Source organism: Phyllostomus hastatus, unplaced genomic scaffold, assembly GCF_019186645.2.
Source record: "Phyllostomus hastatus isolate PE091 unplaced genomic scaffold, TTU_PhHast_1.1 phas_contig_5, whole genome shotgun sequence".
NCBI lineage: Eukaryota > Metazoa > Chordata > Mammalia > Chiroptera > Phyllostomidae > Phyllostomus > Phyllostomus hastatus.
In genome coordinates, this window is record NW_025333897.1 from 4,049,926 (window position 1) to 4,070,906 (window position 20,981).

At 57.2% G+C, this 20,981-nt stretch overlaps 1 protein-coding gene across 2 annotated transcripts; it reads left to right on the forward strand.

The window, feature by feature from the left end:
* The first annotated feature begins 7,953 nt into the window (after positions 1 to 7,953).
* On the forward strand, positions 7,954 to 20,528 carry LRP3 (LDL receptor related protein 3). 2 transcript variants are annotated; one of them, XM_045846773.1, is made up of 7 exons: positions 7,954 to 8,450; positions 10,314 to 10,361; positions 15,965 to 16,139; positions 17,404 to 17,618; positions 18,100 to 19,216; positions 19,516 to 19,648; positions 19,883 to 20,528. In XM_045846773.1, the coding sequence occupies exons 1-7, from the start codon at positions 8,378 to 8,380 to the stop codon at positions 20,465 to 20,467; spliced, it is 2,346 nt and encodes a 781-aa protein (XP_045702729.1). In that variant the 5' UTR covers positions 7,954 to 8,377; the 3' UTR covers positions 20,468 to 20,528. The 2 variants fall into 2 exon arrangements, with proteins under 2 accessions (XP_045702729.1, XP_045702730.1); XM_045846774.1 differs by having other exon boundaries at positions 16,001 to 16,139.
* The last annotated feature ends 453 nt before the right edge of the window (positions 20,529 to 20,981 follow it).

Genomic DNA, 20,981 nt, shown 5'->3' on the forward strand with positions numbered 1-20,981 from the left:
GAAAGAAACAACCAAACAGGAAAGAATGGAGAAATAAGAATTCAAAAAAATGAGGAGAAGCTTAGGAACCTCCAGGACATCTTTAAACATTCCAACATCCGAATTATAGGGGTACCAGAAAGGGAAGAGGAAGAGCCAGAAATTGAAAACTTATTTGAACAAATAATAAAGGAGAACTTCCCCATTCTGGCAAAAAAAAATAGACTTTCAGGAAATCCAGGAAGCTCAGAGAGTCTCAAAGAAGTTGGACCCAAGGGGGAACACACCCAGGCACATCATAATTACATTAGCCAAGGTAAAAATGAAGGAGAAAATCCTAGAAGTAGCAAGAGATAAGGAGTCAGTAACCTACAAAGGAGTTCCCATCAGACTGTCAGCTGATTTCTCAAAACAGACCTTACAGGCAAGAAGGGGCTGGAAAGAAGTATTCCAAGTCATGAAAGGCAAGGACCTACTTCCCAGATGGCTCTATCCAGCAAAGCTTTCATTTAGAATGGAAGGGCAGATAAAGTGCTTCTCAGATAAGGTCAAGTTGAAGGAGTTCATCATCACCAAGCCCTTATTTTATGAAATGTTAAAGGGACTTATCTAAGAAAAAGAAGAAAAAAACATGTATAGTAAAATGACAGCAAACTCACAATTATTAACAACCACACCTAAAACAAAAACAAACTAAGCAAACAACTGGAACAGGAACAGAACCACAGAAATGGAGATCACATGGAGGATTAGCAACAGGGGAGTGGGAGGAGGAGAGTATAGGAAAAGGTACAGAGAATAAGTAGCATAGATGGTAGGTAGAAAATAGACTGGAGGAGGGCAAGAATAGTATGGGAAATGTAGAAGCTAAAGAACTTATGACACATGGACATAACTAAAGGTGGGGAATGTGGGTGGGAGGGGGTGCACAGGGTGGAGGGGAGTGAAGGGGGAAATGGGACAACTGTAATAGCATAATCAATAAAATATATTAAAAAAAAGAAAAGGGGGGGGGAAGGGTGTTTCTGTAGGCATCCTGAGCCATACTGTTGCCTGCTTCAACTTGTTGGCAGATGCCTGCTGACCACCTGCTATGTAGGTGTGAGCAGAGCTGCCCTGGGTGCTGGGGATGGAAAAGGCATGTTTGCACCTCAGGGAAGGAGCCGACGGCCTGAGGATTCAGACAGCCATGAAAATGAGCCTGTAACTTACATACGGGAGGATTATGTGTGCCGCTGCAGAAGCCTGTTCAAGGTATAGAAGGAGCAGTGAGGAGAGGAAGTTTTATCTTCCTATGGGAGGGCAGAGAGGGGATAGCTGGCCTGAGTTCTGAAGACTGAATAGTTTTCTTGGAGGGGCAGTCGGATCATGGCTGGTATTTACCTAGTGCGTACTCTGTGCCAGGGACCGTAAGTGCCTTATAGGTATTAATGCTTTTTGTTCTTATCATGACCTAGTGAAGTACATGCTGTTGTACCCCTGTTCACAGATGAGGAAGCCAAGGCTCATAAAAGGGAAGAAAGCTGCTCACATGGGGAGTGAGTGGGGGACCTGGGTTGAATCCTCAGCAAGTCGACTGCAGAGTCTCTGTGCCATGTCAAACCCATCTTCCTGCCTGTGGGGCGCTTGGGGTGACTTCCAGTAGGACCCGAATGATCTGGATCAGGGCTGACAAGAGATTCCACTGAACTGCACCACAAAGACATTATTCTCTTCATTTCTCCTCCACTGCTTCTTATGCAATTGAGAAATTGTTTTGATGCCAGTGTGCCTTGGATGCTCTAGACTATTCCTTAAATCTTCCTTGTGGAGAGTAACAGAGAGAGAGGAGAGAGAGAGAAACAGGAACGTAGGCAACAAAATGAACATGCTTTGTTTTGGTTATATTTATAGACAGGGTCCAGCACAAATAATGCCCCTTTTTATTACATAAAAATCTTTTATTACAAAATCATAAGCATGTAATTCTGTACCATAACAATATTGCACTCAAGCACACCACATGACATTTTAGGTGAAATGTTCAAATTGCTGTCCATCTCGTGCAAGACATTCACATACCCCACCAATCACACTCGATGGTGTTACTTCTGCCGGACCCTGTATTTATGGTTACTTATTGATGGCTAGAGAGCTGGATTTACATTCAAGGTAGTGATATAAAATTTCCTTTAGAGCCCTGGCTGCTGTGGCTCAGTGGATTGAGTGCTGGCCTGTGAACCAAGGGGTCACCAGTTTGATTCCTGGTCAGGACACATGCCTGGGTTGCAGGCCAGGTCCCTGGTAGAGGGTGCATGAGAGGCAACCACACATTACTATTTCTTTCCCTCTCTCCTTCCCTTCCCCCCTCTAAAAATAAATAAATAAAACCTTAATTTTTAAAAAAATTTTCCTTTTGAAGTACTACTTAAATAAAACAAAAATGAGTTGATTTAAATACAATCATTAAGTCCATAATACAGAGGTTCGCTGTCCACCATGGTGGAGGAGGGGCCCTGGTGGGTGGAGAGCTTTGAGCTACTCTGCATTGCTCCCCCCCACCAGCCTTATCCCCCAGGGAATCGTAGGAGCTCTAACAGGGCCAGGCAACCTCATTGGGAGCCACCTCAGCAGCTGCTTTCATGTCCCACACATGCTTCTTTGGATGTGAGGGATTGTCCCAATGGCTTCCCTAACCATAGGCTCTAGCCTGGGGTTTCCCAGATCTGCATGTGTCTCTCTGGACTCAGGCTAATCTCAGCCTTTTATTCCTCTGGTAGCAACAAGGCTAAGGAGCAAACCTTACCTATTAACCCACCTCGGGCTTCTGATGTGCTTTACTTCATTAATAATTTAGTGAGGTGGCCCTAAATCAATACACAAATGATTATTGTTTCAGGATACTTCTAAGTGCCTCACAAGGCTGAGGGGAGCTTTTTAAATTTTTTAAAAGAATTTATTTATTTTTTTAGAGAGAGGGGAAGGGAGGGAAAAAGAGAGGGAGAGAAACATTGATTAGTTTCCTCTTGCACTCCCCCAACCAGGGACCTGGCCTGCAACTCAGGCATGTGCCCTGAGAAGGAATTGAACCAGCAACCTTTTGGTTTGCAGGATGATACCCAACACACTGAGCCACACCAGTCAGAACCCAGTGGGAGCTTTTTGATTGAAAATTGGAACTGCACTCATCATCCAAGATTACTGTGGTGAGGGTTATGTAAACCAAGGGGGTGACCTGGTGCTAACATTTTTATTGCAATAAAAGCCTTTTTCTTTTTTTTGAATGGTGCTTTTACGATGTACTTACTATCACTGTTCCAGGCCTATAATTTTAAAATTACTGCTTGATACTGAAGGTGAAATGATTTTACTGCCACAGGTCCATTAATGTTGTAGGAACCAGCAGTGGCTTAGAGAGCGTCTGTGGCTGGATGTGCATGGCCACACTGAGCCCGAAGATGTGCCTGCAGAAATGGTAGGGCTGGATCAGAGTGGGCGGTGGGAGGCGGAGTGGAAGGTGGGGGTGGTGTCTGGGCCTCTCACAGGGTGGAGCAGGTGCTGGGCATCAAACCTTGTCCTCCCCTCCCGGTAGAACAGGGGTCTGAAAGGGGAGGTGTTAGGAAGCTGCTTAAACCCACAGCAGCAGCCCAGACTGGCTGCCTCATCCCTCAGAGCTCTGGTGGAAACGTTGCTACCAACCTGAATTTACCAGCTTATTTATAGTGTATTCTTATTGTAGTAAAACACACATAACACACAATTTGCCGTCTTAGCCATTTTTAAGTGTGTGAATCAGTGGCATTAAGTACATTCACATTGTTGTGCAACCATCACCACTGTCTGCCTGCTGAACTCTGTTTTTCCCCAACTGAAACTCCATGCCATCAGATGCTGACTCCCCAGTCATTTCTTTCTTCAGCCCCTGGCAGCCACTCTTCATTTCCGTCTCCATGAATTTGACTATTCTAGGTACTGCGAATAAGTGGAATCATATAGCATTTGTCCTTTTGTGACTGGCTTGCTTCACTAAGAATGATGTTCTCAAAGTTCATCCATGTTATAGCATGTATCAGGATGTCCTTCCTTTTTAAGACTGAATAATATTCCATCATATGGATATACCAGCTTTTGTTTATCCATTTATCCATCGATGCTCTTGGGTTGCTTCCACCTTTCTGTTATTGTGAATAATGCCACGGTGAACATGCCAGCCAAGCCTTTCCTGAAGTTCCTGCTTTCAGTTCTTTGGGGCATATGTACACCTGGAAGTGGAGCTGTTGATTCATAGGGTAGTTCTACGTGTAGCTTTTTGAGAGGCTGCTAAACAATTTACCATGGCAGCCGTACACTTTACACTCCCGTCAGCAGTGTGCAACGTCCTGACATTTCCACATTCTGGCTAATGCTTCTTTTTTTTCTTTCTTCCCTTCCCTTCCCTTCCCTTCCCTTCCCTTCCCTTCCCTTCCCTTCCCTTCCCTTCCCTTCCCTTCCTTCCCTATAGCCATCCTAATGGATGTAAAGGGGTATCTCATTGTGGGTTTGATATTTTTAGTATTTTAATTCAAATAAATTGTAATTCCCTTTCTCTAAAGCTATTTTTCTCTTCCTACCTTTTATCCTGTCCTTCCCCGATCTTATTTCATAGTTGTTCAACACGCTGCCATTCAGAAATGCCGTAGTCACAGGTTTTCATGTTTGTTTCTAACTAAATGGCTGATGTTTTAAAACATCATTTGAGAACATGAATTTTAATGTACATGAGAGAAGAACAGCCTTTTAGAAGACATTGTCTTGCAAGGCTCATCTGCTGGGGCCCAAAGAAATCTTACAAAGCATGCACAGGATGGGCTCGGTGCGGGGAGAAACTGGCTCCCAGATGCAGACGGAGCTCGCCTCTCACCACTGGCTCGACTGAGTAGCTGGCCTCGGCTGCTTGGGCTGCAGGGGTACGTCAGTGCACCCACATGCTGGAGGGGCCACTCGCAGGGCTGCTCACAGCTGCCCACATGCACTCTGGCTCAGCCTCTCGACTGCTGCCTGGCAGAACAGAAGAAGAGTAGAAATTAGCTCCAGGAAGAGCGGAAACATCCTGAGGAATGAAGGAGCTGGGTAGAGACGGGGGCTTGGTAAGCAGGGCTAGTCCCATGGGATCGGGAAGCTCAGGATAAAAACTATGAAGTCTCTTCTGGAGCATTTTTTATTCACTTTGCATGTTAAATGTATCAGAAGTTGATTGGGAGGCAGGTGACCATGTAGGAGGCTTCTGCAGAGGTCCAAGAGGGAGAGGATGGTGGCTGGGACCAGAGAGGCGGCTGTGGTGGTGGAGGGGAGTAGGCAGTTTGAAATACACGTGGGGGCTAACTATCAGGACTTAGTGATGGACGGGGTCGGGGGATTGCAGTGGGGGCTATTGACTCAGTATGTGATTTGTCCACAAACTGAACTGGGCAGAGTGGGCGGGTGCAGATGGTGGGAGGTGCCTGGTCTGGAGTTCAGGGGTGACAGTGAAGGGTTTGCTCTCCTGGGAGGTCCCTGCATGAAACCTAGGCCAGGTGGTCACAGGACCTTGATTCAGTTTTCCTTGCCAAAGCCACTCTTTAGCTTTTGACCCTCAAATAAATTCTAACTATTTGAAATCACGAAAGGCAATTACCATCCAACTCAGCATCCTTATGCAGTGTCCAGCAACCCACTGGATAAGAGAGGGCTTAAGTTTGTATCTGCCTGTGGGCGAATGATGGCGGGGGTGGGGGGCCTCTCCAGTGGCAGTGGCTTCCTCTGTGTCCTCAGGGCATGCAGCTGGTGAGTGGGCAATGGCAGCAACCTCATTCTTCTGGACAGGGATTTATGTGGGACACCTCTGCACCCCTTCTCCCTTCTGCTTGCCCTCAACTCCTCATTCCTGAAAGAGGTTGCAGAAGCAAGGCCTCAATGGCCCACAGTCCACCTCTCATGAGACACACATGAGTGATAGCATCTTTGCTTCTCCCTAACTAGGAAGGCCAATTTCCCACTAGCAGGACCCTGATCCCCACCTGGGCCCCTCTGCCCTGCTTCTCCCTCATCTATCCCAACTAGCCATACTTTCTTAGGGTCTATTAGTTGAATCACTCTCTTTCACTGCAAATTCTCCACTAGTTGGAAGATTACGGGTTGGGCAGGACAGACCAGCTTTGATATAGTTAGTTCGTGCTGATACAGGATGTTTGTTAAAAAGGTGCAGAAGCAGAGCGGGCCAGGTGACTGCAGGCAGGCCTGTGGCAGAGGCTGGGCTGCCAGGAACCGTTCCAGAAATGAAGTGAGCTGGGGGAGGACTGGGTCAGAGCTAACCTGGGGGGACTCATAGCAAAACCCCTGCTTGCCGCAGCAGCCTCTAGAGGGCACTAGACCACTATGGGACTAAACCAGAAACGGTGTATCAGTTCAAGTCTCAGTACGAGCAGGGTTTAAATTTGTGCCAAACCAGTCAGGAAGGAGGACCAACACATGGACTGAAATGCTACCAGCAGCAAAATCAATTATGTTAAAAAAAATAAAAATAAATGCCAAAAATCTGTGATGAACAAATGATCAGATGTTTAAATAAAGATACGTAGTTGTTGTTTGTTTTATGACCTTACACTGCTGTGTGATGGGAACAGTTGTTTCCAATGAGCCTGAGGATCTCAGACAGGTGGTGGCCCCCTGCTGTGTGGCTTTGTGAGGGGTGACATAGGTGTGAACAGATCGGGCAATTTAGAGCTTTAATAGAGTCATGTTTTATGATTGTAGAGCCTTGATTAACCTTTTCCATTTGGCTCAAAATATGGGAAGATATTTTGATGAGTGTGTATAGGGGCTCACATTTTTCCTTTTGCCTCAGGCTCTTAATAGGTCTCTCCTGGCACTGGTCTCAAATTTGGACTCGTACGTAACCCGGGAGTACACCAGCGTGGAAACACAGCCAGGTGCCCGCACCTCAGTCTGACGTTCCGCTGTGCATGAATGCCCATCACACGGGCGGCGCGCGGTCTGAGGAAATTCTGAAACCAAGTTATAGCAGGCTAACGTTCTTTGCCATAAATGAATTGTTTATCGTGTTATTTGATTCTTATATCCTGTAATGCATCTCCCAAGAGGAAGTCTGCTTTGGAAAAAATCACGGAAGGAATTACAGGAGAGAGAACAAGAAAAACCAGAAAAACCAAAAGGTGTCCCCCCGCCCCAAATTTTTAAATTAAAATCCAGTTGGCTTACACAGTGAAAGGGAGTTAGTTACTCTGTCTACAACTTTTACTAACATAACACCTACCTTCTCTTTTAACAGGCTGTGATCAAAGGTGGGGCAGAGGGGTGTAGGGGGTCCTGAGCCTCAGCTGGGGGTGGGGCAGGCCATGCAAGGCTCAGTGCCAGGGAACCTTTGGGGACCTGTGATTTCACATCAGCCTCAAGGAAGGAGGGTTGACTCTGCTTGACCTTAAATAGCCTCCTCAACCCTTCTTTATGTCTCTCCATGCCTCTGCCTCTTCTGAGCCCAGACCCTCTGTTGACTGCTTTCTCAGATAGTGGCCCCAATCCTGAAAAGCAGGCTTCCTCTTAATTTCCCAGAGCCAGTCGGGATGACTGGGCGGGCTGAGGCGATACTGGGGACAGCCCTTGCTGTGCACAGAGGGGTCATGTCAGGGATGTGACACGGCTCCTATGGCATGGGCTGTGGCAAACCGGAGGACCAGGTCGGAGGGGCAGGTCCTCAAGTGTAGCCCCACGTGTAGCCCCTTTCTCCGGTTGCCACCTTCTACCAACCCTCCCTCCTCTGCGCTGCCCTGCACAGCTGGGGTCCGGGGAGCAGGCAGCAAGGAGAGAACTGACCCAGGCCCCGGGTGCAAGGCCCACCTCGAACACCCGGCTCAAGGGTCAGAGGGCGCGGAGCTGTCCAGCACCCGAGGCGCCGCCTCCTGCCCTACCAGCGCCACTGCGGCTCGGCGGGCGCGTCACGTGTCTGGAGCGGCGCGGCCTCCAAGCTCCGGGCGGGCGAGGGGCCGGGCGGGAGGACCCACAGACCTGCGAACCCACCGCAGGCGGCACCAGCCAGGCAGGCTGGGCGCAGCGCAGGGCGGCCCCGGGGGCACGGCACGGGGCATGGGCACTCCGAGGGCCCCCGGGCACAGGCCGGCAGCGGCGGGGCGCCAGGGGCGCGGGGGCAGCGGCGGGCGCGGGTCCACCCTGGCGGCCGCCGCTGAGCCCCCGCGGGGCCCGTGACGCCGTGGCCGATGTGGCCCCGCGCGCTGCGGGCCTGCACGGCTGCCTCACAAAGACGCCGCCCGAGCCGCCACCCGCACCCGGCCCGCAGCCGCTGTGGGAGTCGGGGTCCGAGCCCCAGCCGGAGCCGTAGCGGGACCCCGGGGGCAGGAGGAGTTGCCCGCGGCCGGCCGGCCCCGGAATGGAGCAGCGGGCGGCCGCGGGGCCGGAGGGGGCGCCGGGCGCCCGGGCGCAGCTGGCCGTCGTCTGCTTGGGTGAGTGGGCCGCGCAGGCCCGGCGGAGTCCAGGCCCCCGCCTCGCAGACCCCCGCCGAGCCCTGACTGGACCATCCTCCAGTCTGCGGCCGGGGCTTCCGGAGATGGCACCGCGGGAGCTCGGGGTCTGCTGGGGTCGTAGGCCTCGGGGAGGAGGGGGGCGACTCCGGCCGCAGAGCCCCGGCTCCCGCCCGGCTCGGAATAGCGGATCCGGCGCGGGTGAACCGTGCGCAGGGCGGCCCCGCTGTGCAGGCGGCTGGGTGGGCAGGCAGCGGATTTCCTACGACCCGGCTGCGCTTAGCTTGGCGGCCGGGCAATGGGGGCCTCCGAAGCTGCGGACAAAGGCGAGGCCGGCTGCCTCCTGAAGAAGTCTGTTTTCCGCCTGAAGTCGGGGTGGGGGCGGGCGCTGGCTGGAGCCGGGACTCGGGACTCCAGGCAGGAGGCAACTTCGAGAATGCTCTCTGTCTTTCTTTTGCGTTTTCCCCCACCAAGGGGCTAGCCTGTTCAGCCCAGAGGGCTGTGTGTGGGGAGGGCCAGGCGCCTGGGCCGGAGGGCTCCCACCTTATCCAGGAGTTTTTCTGTTCACCTTGCCGGGGCCCTGTGTGGGGGGAAGAAGGAAAGAGTTAAATCCTCAGTGCACATGGCTCCTGTATTTACCATGAAAAAGGAAGGAGGCTATTATCTGAGCCTGGGGTCAGGGCTGGACACTCTGTGGCTGTGTGGAGGAAGGCACTGTAACTCCAGAGGTTTGCTGAAGCCATTGAAGTGACAAAGTAAAAGAGAAGAAACCTGAAGGTTTTAAGCTGTATGGTCCCCTGTCCCCCCAAGAATCAGGGAGCTCGAAGTCTAGGGGGAAGGCACCTGCCTCTGTTTGTGAGCTGGTCTCAGTGAGGGCTGGAACCCTCAAAGTGCTCACTCCCCAGTCTGTTGGTGGCCATAGGCTCCAGACTCTGAGGTGCCGGGTGGGCTTCCTGGTGAGCTGGGCAGGGGGACGGGCCCTTTGGCTTCCCAAGGCCCTCCCTACCCAGATGTGGCCCAGACGCTGGGTGTTCTGAGAGGTGGCAGTTGTTCCTGCCTCCTTGCTGATGGTAGCTATCCCCTCCTGTGACGCCCTGTGCCTTCCTTGGCTCACTTGATGTTGGGGGGGGGGGACACTCTGAACACCCAGGAAGTTCAGTTTGCCTGCCTCCTCCTGGTTCCCCTGCAGGAAAGCAGTGCAGGAAAGCAAAGGACACGCCCCAGGAGGTGGGTATTTGAGGGAGTGGGTGGCAGGAGAGTTCTTTGCCTCCCTTCTCAAGCTTAGCATGGCACAGTGAGACTGCCCCTGAACTCTGCAGGCTGGGTGCCCCTGTAACATGGGGCAATCAGAGCTGCTTCCCTGTCTCCCTGCTGCCAGCGAATGAGGGGGCTGGCAGGGCCCTCAGAGGAGGCAGCCCTCCAAGGTGGCAGGAACCTGCGTGGCAGAGCCTCCGCCCAGGCGGAGCCAGGGCCTCTCTCTGACAGGTGGTGCAGGCCTGAGCTTCTCAAGCCGGACAGGAAACAGAAACACACCCCCTCCCAAGTGAGTTAGAATTCCCAGGTGTGGGAAGTGGCGGCAGTGGTCTGGCATAGCCTGGCTGGCACACTGCTCTCTTTGTCTCTATGTGTGTAGGTGGGTTCTGAGAACCTTGGGGGTCCCAGCAGGCCCAGGCTGGGGCAGGGGTCTCTGTGGCAGCGCCCCAGGCTTTGCCCTGTGAGAGGAAGAGAACCAGCCATGTTGCCTCGGGCCCCTGAAAGGGCTGCTGCTGGCCAAGGTCAGGTGCCTGGGTCCCAAAAGTGCCCGCCCCTGACCCCGCCACTGGACCCTCTTTGTGTTTCCCACAGTGAACATCGTTCTCACCAGCCGGCTCAGCAGCGCAGTTCCTGCTTTAGGTGAGTAATATGCTCCTCTCCTTCCTCCCCTCTTCCCTGCCTTCTGGCATTTTGGCCTCTGAGGACAGACCTTCGGAGTCCTGCTTCCGCCCCTGAGGTGTATCTTCTCTGCAGCCCAGAGCCGCTGTTTGGCCTTGGGTGAGCTTGAACTTCCCCGAATCTCAGATCCCTCTTCTATAAAACGGGTGCAATGAAAGGACCTACTTCAGAACCTGTTAGTAGGGTTGAGTGAGTGAATGAGGCAAGGTGCTCAGCATGGTGTTGACACGTGGTGGCTTAATACCACGGGCAAACCGCCACGGGCTGGAGCTCTCGACAGATTGTACTTCCTGTAGGCTGTGGGGTTCCCCGAGGGCCATGAGCTGCTGTGAGAGGCCCACCTATTTTTAAATTATGTCTGGGATTTAATATAGGTAGGTGTGACTGAGTGATGACATGGGGAGGCCAGTGCCATTGACAAAGTTGTTACTTGTGTGTCTTGAGAGGAAGGGACACAGGCCACACCGTTCAGGGCCATGGCTCCAGTCAGGTTGGATGTGGGGAAGGCCTGGGACAGAGTGTCAGTTGGAGTTTCTGTGGGAAAGTCAAGGCAGGACAAGAGAAACAGTTTAGAATGGGCTAGGCTGAATAATTCCTAGGAGAGCCTAGGGCAGGGGGAATATTGGCTTCGAGTGTGAGTTAGATAAGAAGGTGGGTCGGGGGCTCAGCCTTGGATCAGCTGGACTGGGAAGAGGCAGCTTCTAGACAAACTGGCGTGCAGGAGAGAGGTAAATGCTTTGACCAGTACTGTGGCCTTGTGATTGGTGGATGCCAAACATTCAAACAGCATCTGAGAAAACACAGTTGGGGCCCAGCCCCTGCCTCTTGCCCATCCAGCTGGGTCTGTCCATCCACACGCCATCTTTGTGTTCATCTAGTGCAGCTAAGACTGTCTGTCAGAAGCAGAAAGGGTGGCTGAGGCCATCGGGGCATTTGTTCTTTGCTGGGGGGGCCACCAGGGGTTGACAAATGCATAAGTCCAGGCCCTCATGGCCCCTGATGCCACCAGGAGACATCTAAGCACGGTCTCAAGAAGGGAGAATGTGCAGACCCCAGTCGAGGAGGTGCTGCTGATTTGTTTGCTGTTTGCTGTGCTCCCTGGAGGGGCAAGAAGTACCTGGAACTCCCAGTTCTGCTCAGGGCCTGGCTTGTAGCAGGAGCTCACTGAGGTTGCCTCAGAGAGTGGCATGTCCGCTAACCAAGGTCACTGGAATGGGGAGGCCCCATGTCCACAGAAGCTGCTCTCGCAGCCTGTCTCTCAGACAGCCTCTCAGTCTCCCTCCTGATTCTCCTTGTGTACCAGCTCCGGCTCCCGGCAGCCTGGCCTCCTCTGCTGACTCTGCTGGCCTAGGGACTTGCCTTGCTCAGCACTGAGGCAGCCCCAGCCCTGCCTGGCATCCTGACCCCCACAGCTAACTGCCAACCCCCCCCTCCTGCTGGTGTCCTGCATAGACACGTCTGCCACCTGCAGGTGCCCTAGAAGAGTGACGCTTCATGGATGAGGTCCGCCCACAGAGCCAGGGAGAGAAAGACAACCATCCAGGGCCACGCGTTTGGTTTTCTTAGTTATAAAGACCTTGGGCCCCAGCAAGGTCCACGTCGCCCAACTGCAGGGGCCACTGTGCCTGTGCATGGTGGCCTGGGGTCTTCAGCTGCACAGTCCATGTGGTCACAGGTGGTGATCTGGGCCCTAGTCTTCTGGAGTCCAGCTCTGACCCCTCTAGCATTGCTAAGAGACAGCTTCTGGCTGCCTGAGGCACCCGCTCGACCCTGACCCAAGGCTCATGACACTGCACTTGCAGGGTTTTCCCTGTGACTCCCACTGTGAGGGTCCTGGACCACAGCCGTTCGCCTGCCCCTTCCTTCCCAGCCCTCGCTGGGCTGAGACACTCCCAAGGGCCTGGCTGGGCCGCTCGGGGACCCAGCCCCTGTGCTGCCCAGGCTTCCAGGCCCTGACTAGTGCCTCCGGTACTTTGGACTCTGGACTCCACTATGATCTCAGGGCAGGTTGGGTAGGCTCTTCGGGCTGTTTTCTACTTACCTGGCAGCGTCCCCAGTTCCTGGGGTGGGGCTCCCAGGCCCCTATCATCTATGCCACCAGGCGGGTTGTCTGGAGTATTGATTGCCTCTAGAAACCGGATCTGCAAATTGTGCTTTATCAGGCTCCGGCCCTCTCAAGAGCATTTGATGACTCCTTGGACCAGGGAAGGAAAGACACTCTGGGGTCTAAAACCGCGCAGTCATCCCTTGCCCATTTGAGCAGCCACTTCGCCACAAGGGCCGAGGGCATCTTCTGCCCGAGTGAACACAGGCCACCTCCAGTTAAGGCTCAGACAGGCGTTTCCGAGTGCCTCCCGGACACCCCGAGGCTCTCTGTTCTGCATCAGCGCCTCCCCAAACACAGTCCTCCCAGCTCCACACACCGAAGGCCATCGTCACACGCCCCGGCGTGACCCTCACCTCCTGTGGGGCGTGGCCCCACCCACCCCATCCCGTGAACGTTGGCCTAGAGACTGCCTCTTTCCTGAGACCTCTGAACCACCCTCAAAGCAGCAGCACCCACTGGCCCGTTTTACTGATGGACAAGCAGAGGCCCCAGGACTGGATTCACACGCCCCGTCTCCCACCTATGCCAGGATCTTGGGCCGTGTGCTGGGCGGGGGAGGCCCGCCATCACAGAGAGGCCTGGGCCTGGGAATCTGAGCTGGTGGTGACCTCCAGGCCCATTGCCAGGAGGCATCTGGCCCAGAGGCCCTGACCAGAGCCCCCAGCTCCCTGCATCTCCCAGCCTGCCTCCTGCTCCACCCTCACTCACTCTGTGTGGGCCGGGCCCACAGCGGTGGACACTGTAGTTTCCAGACTACATGTAGGACCACGTGTAGGCCCCTTGGGAGTGGAGCGGACAGTAAGGGGGACCCTGACGCCCTGGCTGTGGCACTTTCTAGGGCAGCTCTGGGCAGCCCCAGGAGTGAGACTGCCTGGGCGCGCGTGTTGTCAGGAGCTTTGCCGAGAGGCACAGCTGGGCTGGCAGCTGTCTAGTCGTCTGCTCCTGGGATGGCTGGTGGTCTGAGAGACAGGCCTCCTGACCCCTGGACGAGGGCCAGACATAAGTCCTGAGGATGAGATGCTCTGGCCAGAGAGAGAAGGATGTGCGGGCCTGGCCAGTGTGGATGAAAAACCTGGGCTCCGAGAGCGTTCGTCTCTGGGCGAGGCTTCCAGGCCAGAAATGGTTGTAACTGAGCCCTGCTCTGCCCCGGGCCCTGTCCGGGGGCTGAGAATACAGAGGTTCCCAGCCTGGTGGACCGGAGCTTCCCGCCGGAGAAGCCAGGTGCTTCAGTGTAACACGCTCTGAGATGCCACATCCCGGAGATGCGTTCCAGCAGCCTGGGCCCGCCCTGCCTGTGAGCCTCCCCTCTCCAGCCCTGCCCCTGCCCCTTCCAGAGGAGTTCTCTTCTGGTTTGCATGATCCCTCACCTCCCGGGGCGTCCCCAGGCCAGCAGCCAGAGTCTCTGTGCGGTCCACAAAGCTGGTGGCTTCACCTTTCAGAGGGAACAGCCAGGCTACCCTGTTTGTTCAGCCCTTCCTCTCGTGTCCTGCAACCATAACTCGTGGCTCCTGGGCCCAGGGTGGGTGGCAGGTGGAGAGGCCTGGCTGGTGCCTCTGTGACCCGGGACTCCTGAGACTCTGATGGCTGACCGAGTGTGGTCAGCCTTGGTTTAGGGTCGGGGGCAGTGTTTCCCTTCCAGTCCTTTGAATTTCTCGTGAGCTGTTGAATGGGGGTTTTGAGTCCCCGGTAGTCACAGTATTGGATCACCGGGCCCCCATGGTCATGTCAGGTCCCAGTGGAAGGGGTTTCATGCCTCTAAATGCTAAGCAGGTACTTGGACTAACCAGTTCACTCACTGACCCATATTTATTGAGACCTACTGTGAGTCAGGCCCTGCATGGGCCCCTGGGGACACGGTGATGAACCAGAGCCAGCGCAGCTGAAAGGGAAATTGCTGCTATGGTGGGTGCTGGGGGGACAGAGAAGTGGTGGGCATTGGAGCCCCAGTAGGTATTGTATGGGGAGGAGGCTCTGGGGAAGGGGCCCCTGGGCTGGAGTCCGTAGGAATGGGTGGGCTAACAGGGGTGGGAGAGCGTCCTGCCAGGGGCTGCATGACAAAGTCTCCCTCCTGCAGGAGGCTCCACAGGAGGCGTGAGTGGAAGGATGCGTTATAGGGGGAGATGAGGCAGAAGAGTGCAGGGGCTAGTGCTGCTGCGATGAGTGTGGTCCTTGTCCTAACAGCATGAGAGGTGGCTGGAGGGCTTCGCTCCCCTTGGTGCGGCCGTGTTGCGTGGGACCCTGAAAGGAGTCTTCCTGCGAGCCAGCAGGGAGACCCCTGCTTCCAGGGTGACAGGGAGGGTACCAGGCGGTGGGAAAGTGAGGAGGCGATGTCCCGTCCCTGGACTTGGGTCCTCAGTGTCCCCTTGAGCCTCGGGCTTTCTGTCCGTAGAGTGGGCCCTGCCTTCACCACAGGCGGCTGGGAGGAGTTGGCGAAGCAGTGTGGTGAGGGCTGGGAGGGGCCGGGAGGCGTGGGGGCAGCCAATGTAGGGGCTCGTGTGGCCCTGGGGAGGCCGGAACAGGCCAGGGCAGGCTTTGCACCTTCAGCTGGGGAGCAGAGGGCAGGGACAGTGAGGTGCGCACGGTGAGCCTCTGGGGCTGGGCGTGGCGGCCCCTCATGCATGCTGGCTGCATGACGCTCTGTGCCGCTGCTGCCTGACACGGGGTGTGGTATGGGTGACCTTCCATGACTGCGTCGGTGCAGGCCGGCAGTGAAAGCCGAGACCGCCAGAGGAACCGTGAAGTCTGACTGCCACGCACTGCTGTGCAGCCATGGGCTGGTCCTTTATCCTCTCTGAGCTTCAGTTTGCTCATCTGGTTATGGGGTGCCTCTGGTGCGGCTCAGGATAAAACCCAGGTTCCTGACAAAGTGTGATCAGACCCAGCCTGCCTCTCCAGCCCCACCTCAACCTTGACCCCTCCCTTCAGCCCTGTGTTACTATCTTCTCCCCCCGCAGGGGGTCTGCAGGAAGTCGACCTGATCCCCACACCCCGCTCTTCCCCCACACGCCAACTTTGCAGCGTGCAAGTACCACAGAGCAGGGTGTTTGCCTGTCTTACTCAGTACGGCTAGCACTGTGTTTGGCACATAGTAGGCACTCAAATCGGTGTGAGCAAAGCACCTCCCCTCTCCAGTGAGGCCTGTATTTGTCAAGCCCTGGGCGGGGTGGGCAGGTCTATGGTGCAGAATTCTTAACTGAACCGAGGTCCCAAGGCCAAGAGGCTGCACCTCGGAGGTGGGCTCGTCCCCAGCCCTGCCAGGGCCCTCGGTTGGTGCACAGGATGAGGCGGGGGTGCTCCTTGCTCTGCTGTGCACACCACTTCTGTGAAGTCTCGAGTAGCGGCCTTGCCCTCGGCCATGCCTACCCTTGGCTAGTCTTTATCCCACCTCGGAAAGGCCTTGCTCAGGCCACGAGAGGCTCAAGTGTCCCCTTGCTGTCCCCCCACTTTCTCCACAAAGGTGAGGCCAGCACTTCTCTGCTTCCTCTCCTGACAGCTGCCTGCAGCGGGAAACTAGAGCAGCACACGGAACGGCGTGGCGTCATCTACAGTCCGGCCTGGCCCCTCAACTACCCACCGGGCACCAACTGCAGCTGGTACATCCAGGGCGACCGTGGGGACATGATCACCATCAGGTATGGGGGTCCCAGGAGTGTCCTAGGGAATCTCTGGGGGTCTGCCCGTACTGAGTGTATGTGTGTGTGGTGGCACAGGTGCCTGAGTGCACACGTGGGCAGGCGTGGAGCACATGTGTGTGTGCATGCGTGATACACATGTGCTTGTATGTGTCTATGAGCCCACACCTGAGCAGGTAGAAAGAACAAGTGTGAACGTGTAAAAGCACCCATCCTGAGCCTCTCAGGGGCCGAGGGAGCAGTCAGTCACCTCAGGCCTGCTGGGGCCCGGGAGCCCTGGGTGCTGGTGGGCGTGGTCTGGTTCTTTCTGAGGGGGTTCTGGTGTCTGCTTTGTGTCCTACCAGGGTGGCCTGAGGCTAGGTTGGCAGGGATCCAGAGCAGGGTTTCCCCAGGGTCTTCAGGGCAGTCTCGGCAGGAGAGGGGCCCAGACATGAGCCCAGGTGCTCCAGCTGCAGGGACATACCGAGGGAAACGGAGTGAGGTGACCAGATGGTGACAATGAGGCTGGAACCCCTGGCCTGGGTGGCCATGGGGTATTTGGCTGGGGAGTCACTCCCTGAAATGCCAATGCCCAGATGGCCCCAGTTACTGCTCCGTAGCTCCAAAGCATGGGTGTGATGGGCACGCCAGGGTCTGAGTGTCTGTGCCTGCTTTCCTGTGGTCACAGGGCCGTAGATCTTGGGCACCCTTTCTCCAAAGACTTCACCCTCCACCAAAGACTCAAAGCCTCGTGACATGCTCCTCCCACAACTTGGGCCAGGGGCTCCCGGGCTAGTATGTTTCTCCCCAGGTAACCAGTTGTCACCCAGCCCCAGGCTAGGCCAGCCTCATGGGCACGCTCCTCCCCCATAGTGCACAGGCCTGGGAGTTGGTGCAGGGTCTGTCCCAGCAGGCTCGGTGTGTGTGGGATCTGGACCCTTGGGTCTCCCCACTTGGGAGAGTGTCAGGGGAGGGAATTGCCCATGGTGGGGCTCCTGATGGGCCTCCACTTTGACCGTGGGGTGTGGATGCTGTGTGTGTGTGTGCCAAAAAGGCCCTCCCAGAGCTGGAGGGCTGATGAGAAGGACACTGTTCAGATTCGTCCTGATTCTTGTTGGAGCTGCCCTCAGACCTCAGGATGTCTGGCAGCAGAGGAGAGGAGAGCAGGGGCGGGGTGAGGTGGGCGGGCCATCCTTGTCCTAAGTGCAGACCTGATTGTTCCCTGCTGGTCCTTGGCCACTGGACCCTGCCTGACACACACTCGTGGTCCTCTCCACCTGCGCAGCTTCCGCAACTTCGACGTGGAGGAATCCCACCAGTGCTCCCTGGACTGGCTCATGCTGGGCCCAGCGGCCCCGCCTCGCCAGGAGGCCTTCCGGCTCTGCGGCTCTGCCATCCCGCCGGCCTTCATCTCCACCCGGGACCACGTCTGGATCTTCTTCCACTCTGACGCCTCCAGCTCCGGCCAGGCCCAGGGTTTCCGTCTCTCATACATCCGAGGTGACACCGGTAGCAGGGTGTCGCAGGGTGTCACGGGGCACCTCACAGCACCCAGGGTGCCACTTGGGCGCCCAGGGCCGGAGCAGTCCTCTCCACCTGCCCATTCCCTGCAGGGTCTCCCCCAGGAACCCCCCCAGTCTGAGCACAGTGGTAGGACCAGGCTGGACATGTTGCTGCCTCCGGGGACCTTGGATCCCCTCCAAGTCACTGACCCCATGTCAGAGACTTGGCTGGAGTGGGGGCTCGCCCTTTACCCTCATGTCAGAGACTTAGCTCACCCTGACATTCCAGGGGCCTTTGTCCCTTGAGTGGCCGTGGAGAGGCCAGGACTCTTCTCCACGTCTCCTGCCTCTTCCTAGGCTCTGCAGAGGCCCCGCTGGGAAGAGGGAACCACCCTGACCCCTCCTGGCCTCAGGCCCTGTCGCTGGAGTGAGGCGCAGCCCTCCCCTGACAGTTTCCCCCTGTGCTCTTTATCCCACAGGGAAGCTGGGCCAGGCATCCTGCCAGGCGGACGAGTTCCGCTGTGACAACGGCAAGTGCCTGCCGGGCCCATGGCAGTGCAACACGGTGGATGAGTGTGGTGATGGCTCCGATGAGGGCAACTGCTCAGCACCTGCCTCTGAGCCGCCTGGCAGCCTGTGCCCCGCGGGCACCTTCCCCTGCAGCGGGGCACGCTCCACGCGCTGCCTGCCCGTCGAGCGGCGCTGTGATGGCACGCAGGACTGTGGCGATGGCTCCGATGAGGCTGGCTGCCCTGACCTGGCATGTGGCCGGCGGCTGGGCAGCTTCTATGGCTCCTTTGCCTCCCCAGACCTGTTCGGTGCGGCCCGTGGGCCCTCAGACCTTCACTGCACGTGGCTGGTGGACACCCAGGACCAGCGACGCGTGCTGCTGCAGCTGGAGCTGCGGCTGGGCTACGACGACTACGTGCAGGTGTACGAGGGCCTGGGCGAGCGCGGGGACCGCCTGCTGCAGACGCTGTCCTACCGCAGCAACCACCGGCCTGTGAGCCTCGAGGCCGCCCAGGGCCGCCTCACCGTGGCCTACCACGCTCGCGCCCGCAGCGCCGGCCACGGCTTCAACGCCACCTACCAGGTGAAGGGCTACTGCCTCCCGTGGGAGCAGCCGTGCGGGAGCAGCGTCGAGGGTGTCACGGATGATACGGGCGAGCAGGGCTGCTTCTTGGAGTCGCAGCGCTGTGATGGCTGGTGGCACTGTGCCAGCGGCCGAGATGAGCAGGGCTGCCCCGCCTGCCCGCCCGACCAGTACCCCTGCGAGGGGGGCAGCGGCCTGTGTTATGCACCCGCCGACCGCTGCAACAACCAGAAAAGCTGCCCGGATGGCGCTGATGAGAAGAACTGTTTCTCCTGCCAGCCTGGCACCTTCCACTGTGGCACCAACCTGTGCATCTTTGAGACGTGGCGCTGCGACGGCCAGGAGGACTGCCAGGACGGCAGCGACGAGCACGGCTGCCTGGCGGCTGTGCCCCGGAAGGTCATCACCGCCGCCCTCATTGGCAGCCTGGTCTGCGGCCTGCTGCTCGTCATCGCCTTGGGCTGTGCCTTCAAGCTCTACTCCCTGCGCACGCAGGAGTACAGGTGGGCAGGCGGGCCCTCCCTGCTGCCCGCAGCGCCTGGGGTCACGGGCCAGCAGTTTCTTCGCTTCTCTGGGCCCACTGTTCCCATAGCTGTGGGTGTGTGAGTTGGGGCCCAGGCCATGCCCCTGGGACTTCTCTGGTGCATCCAGAGGTCTGGTGCGTCCAGGCATCGCAGGATCTCCAGAGGGAGTGGCAGGGTCCCGCACCCTGCTGCGGGCCCTTGCGTAGGGCCCCATGGGAGGTGGAAGTGTGGGGTCCTGGCCAGTCCTGCTATGCTCTCCTCCTGCCCATTGCTCCCAGGGCCTTTGAGACCCAGATGACACGCCTGGAGGCTGAGTTTGTGCGGCGGGAGGCACCCCCGTCCTACGGGCAGCTCATCGCACAGGGCCTCATCCCACCCGTGGAGGACTTTCCTGTCTACAGTGCGTCCCAGGTGAGCCTCAGGGTGTACGAGACCCTGCGGTCACCGGCTTCCTGCTGGACCTTAGAGGGTGCTCAGACAGGAAACCCAAGAAGAAGGCCGGACCAGGCAGCTCCAGGGGTAGAGGGAGGCGAGGCCTGGGGAGGGTGACACAGGGTCCATGCCAGGTGGGGGGACAAGTTGGTCTTTTGGGTTTCTTGGGGGTCGTGCTGAACTCTGCCTCCTCAGCTGTCACCCGCCCTCCAGGCCTCCATGCTACAGAACCTTCGCACGGCCATGCGGAGACAGATGCGCCGGCACGCCTCCCGCCGAGGACCCTCCCGCCGCCGGCTGGGTCGCCTGTGGAATCGGCTCTTTCACCGGCCCCGGGCCCTGCGGGGACAGATCCCGCTGCTGACTGCTGCACGCACCTCACAGACAGTGCTGGGCGACGGGCTCCTCCAGCCTGCACCGGGGGCTGCCCTGGACCCCCCAGCGCCCCTCATGGACACAGGCAGCCCTGGGGCGGCTGGAGACCAGTCCCCCACTGCCCCCAGCCACGCACCAGAGGTGGCGCCTTCCGTGCTGCCCGCCTCGGGCCTGCAGGACCCAGAGTACAGGCCAGTGGACAAGGACAGGAAGGCCTGCAGGGACCCTCTGGTGGACAGCCCAGCTCCCGTGGACACACGTCGGGAGCCCCTCTCGGCCCAGGACCCTCACCCCCCACCCCCCACTGCCAGCAGCACCCTAGGTCCTCACCCGCCAGAGCCACTTGGTGTCTGCAGGAGCCCCCCACCACTCTGCTCCCCAGTGTTGGAGGCTAGTGACGACGAGGCCCTGCTGGTCTGCTGACCCACCGGACGCGCTGGCGCCTGCCACAGCCCCGCTTTGTAACCAGGGAATATACAGTCGTTTCTACCCTGCCTCCGAGTCCTTTTTTCTTGCGGTGTGTTCCACTCGGAAGCCCAGCCGGCTTGCTGCATCAGCAGCCCCCAGCCCTGGCTGGACATGGGGCTGAGGGGGCTTCAGCAGGGGAGGAGAGTGATGAGCCCTTCTTTGGGGCCCCAGTGTCCACACAGGCACCTGGGGTCTCACTTCTCCCTCCCCCCTCCACTCCAGGAGCCCATTTCCAGAGACGCAGGAGGGCCAGGGCAAAGCTCTCAGAGGTGTTCCTCGGCTTCCCACTTTATTCACCCTGGGGGCACAGCGCTGTGCCTGCACTGAACAGGGCCGTGGGCACACTGGATCTAGGCCATGGTGGGCACTCTGGGCACTAAGCTCTCCTCTGCTCCCAGCAGGCTCTGGAGGAGCTGGGCTAGGAGGCTTCTGCCCCTGTCCTCAGGTGGGTGGTGTCAGCAGGGGCCTG

What these genes read in the sequence shown, in the direction of transcription:
- LRP3 (XM_045846773.1), top strand. Translation starts at nt 8,378, where the DNA reads ATGGAGCAGCGGGCGGCCGCGGGGCCGGAGGGGGCGCCGGGCGCCCGG. An exon ending in CAGCGCAGTTCCTGCTTTAG is followed by an intron (nt 10,362 to 15,964) that starts GTGAGTAATATG and finishes TTCTCCACAAAG; the next exon opens with GTGAGGCCAGCACTTCTCTG. An exon ending in GGGGACATGATCACCATCAG is followed by an intron (nt 16,140 to 17,403) that starts GTATGGGGGTCC and finishes CCACCTGCGCAG; the next exon opens with CTTCCGCAACTTCGACGTGG.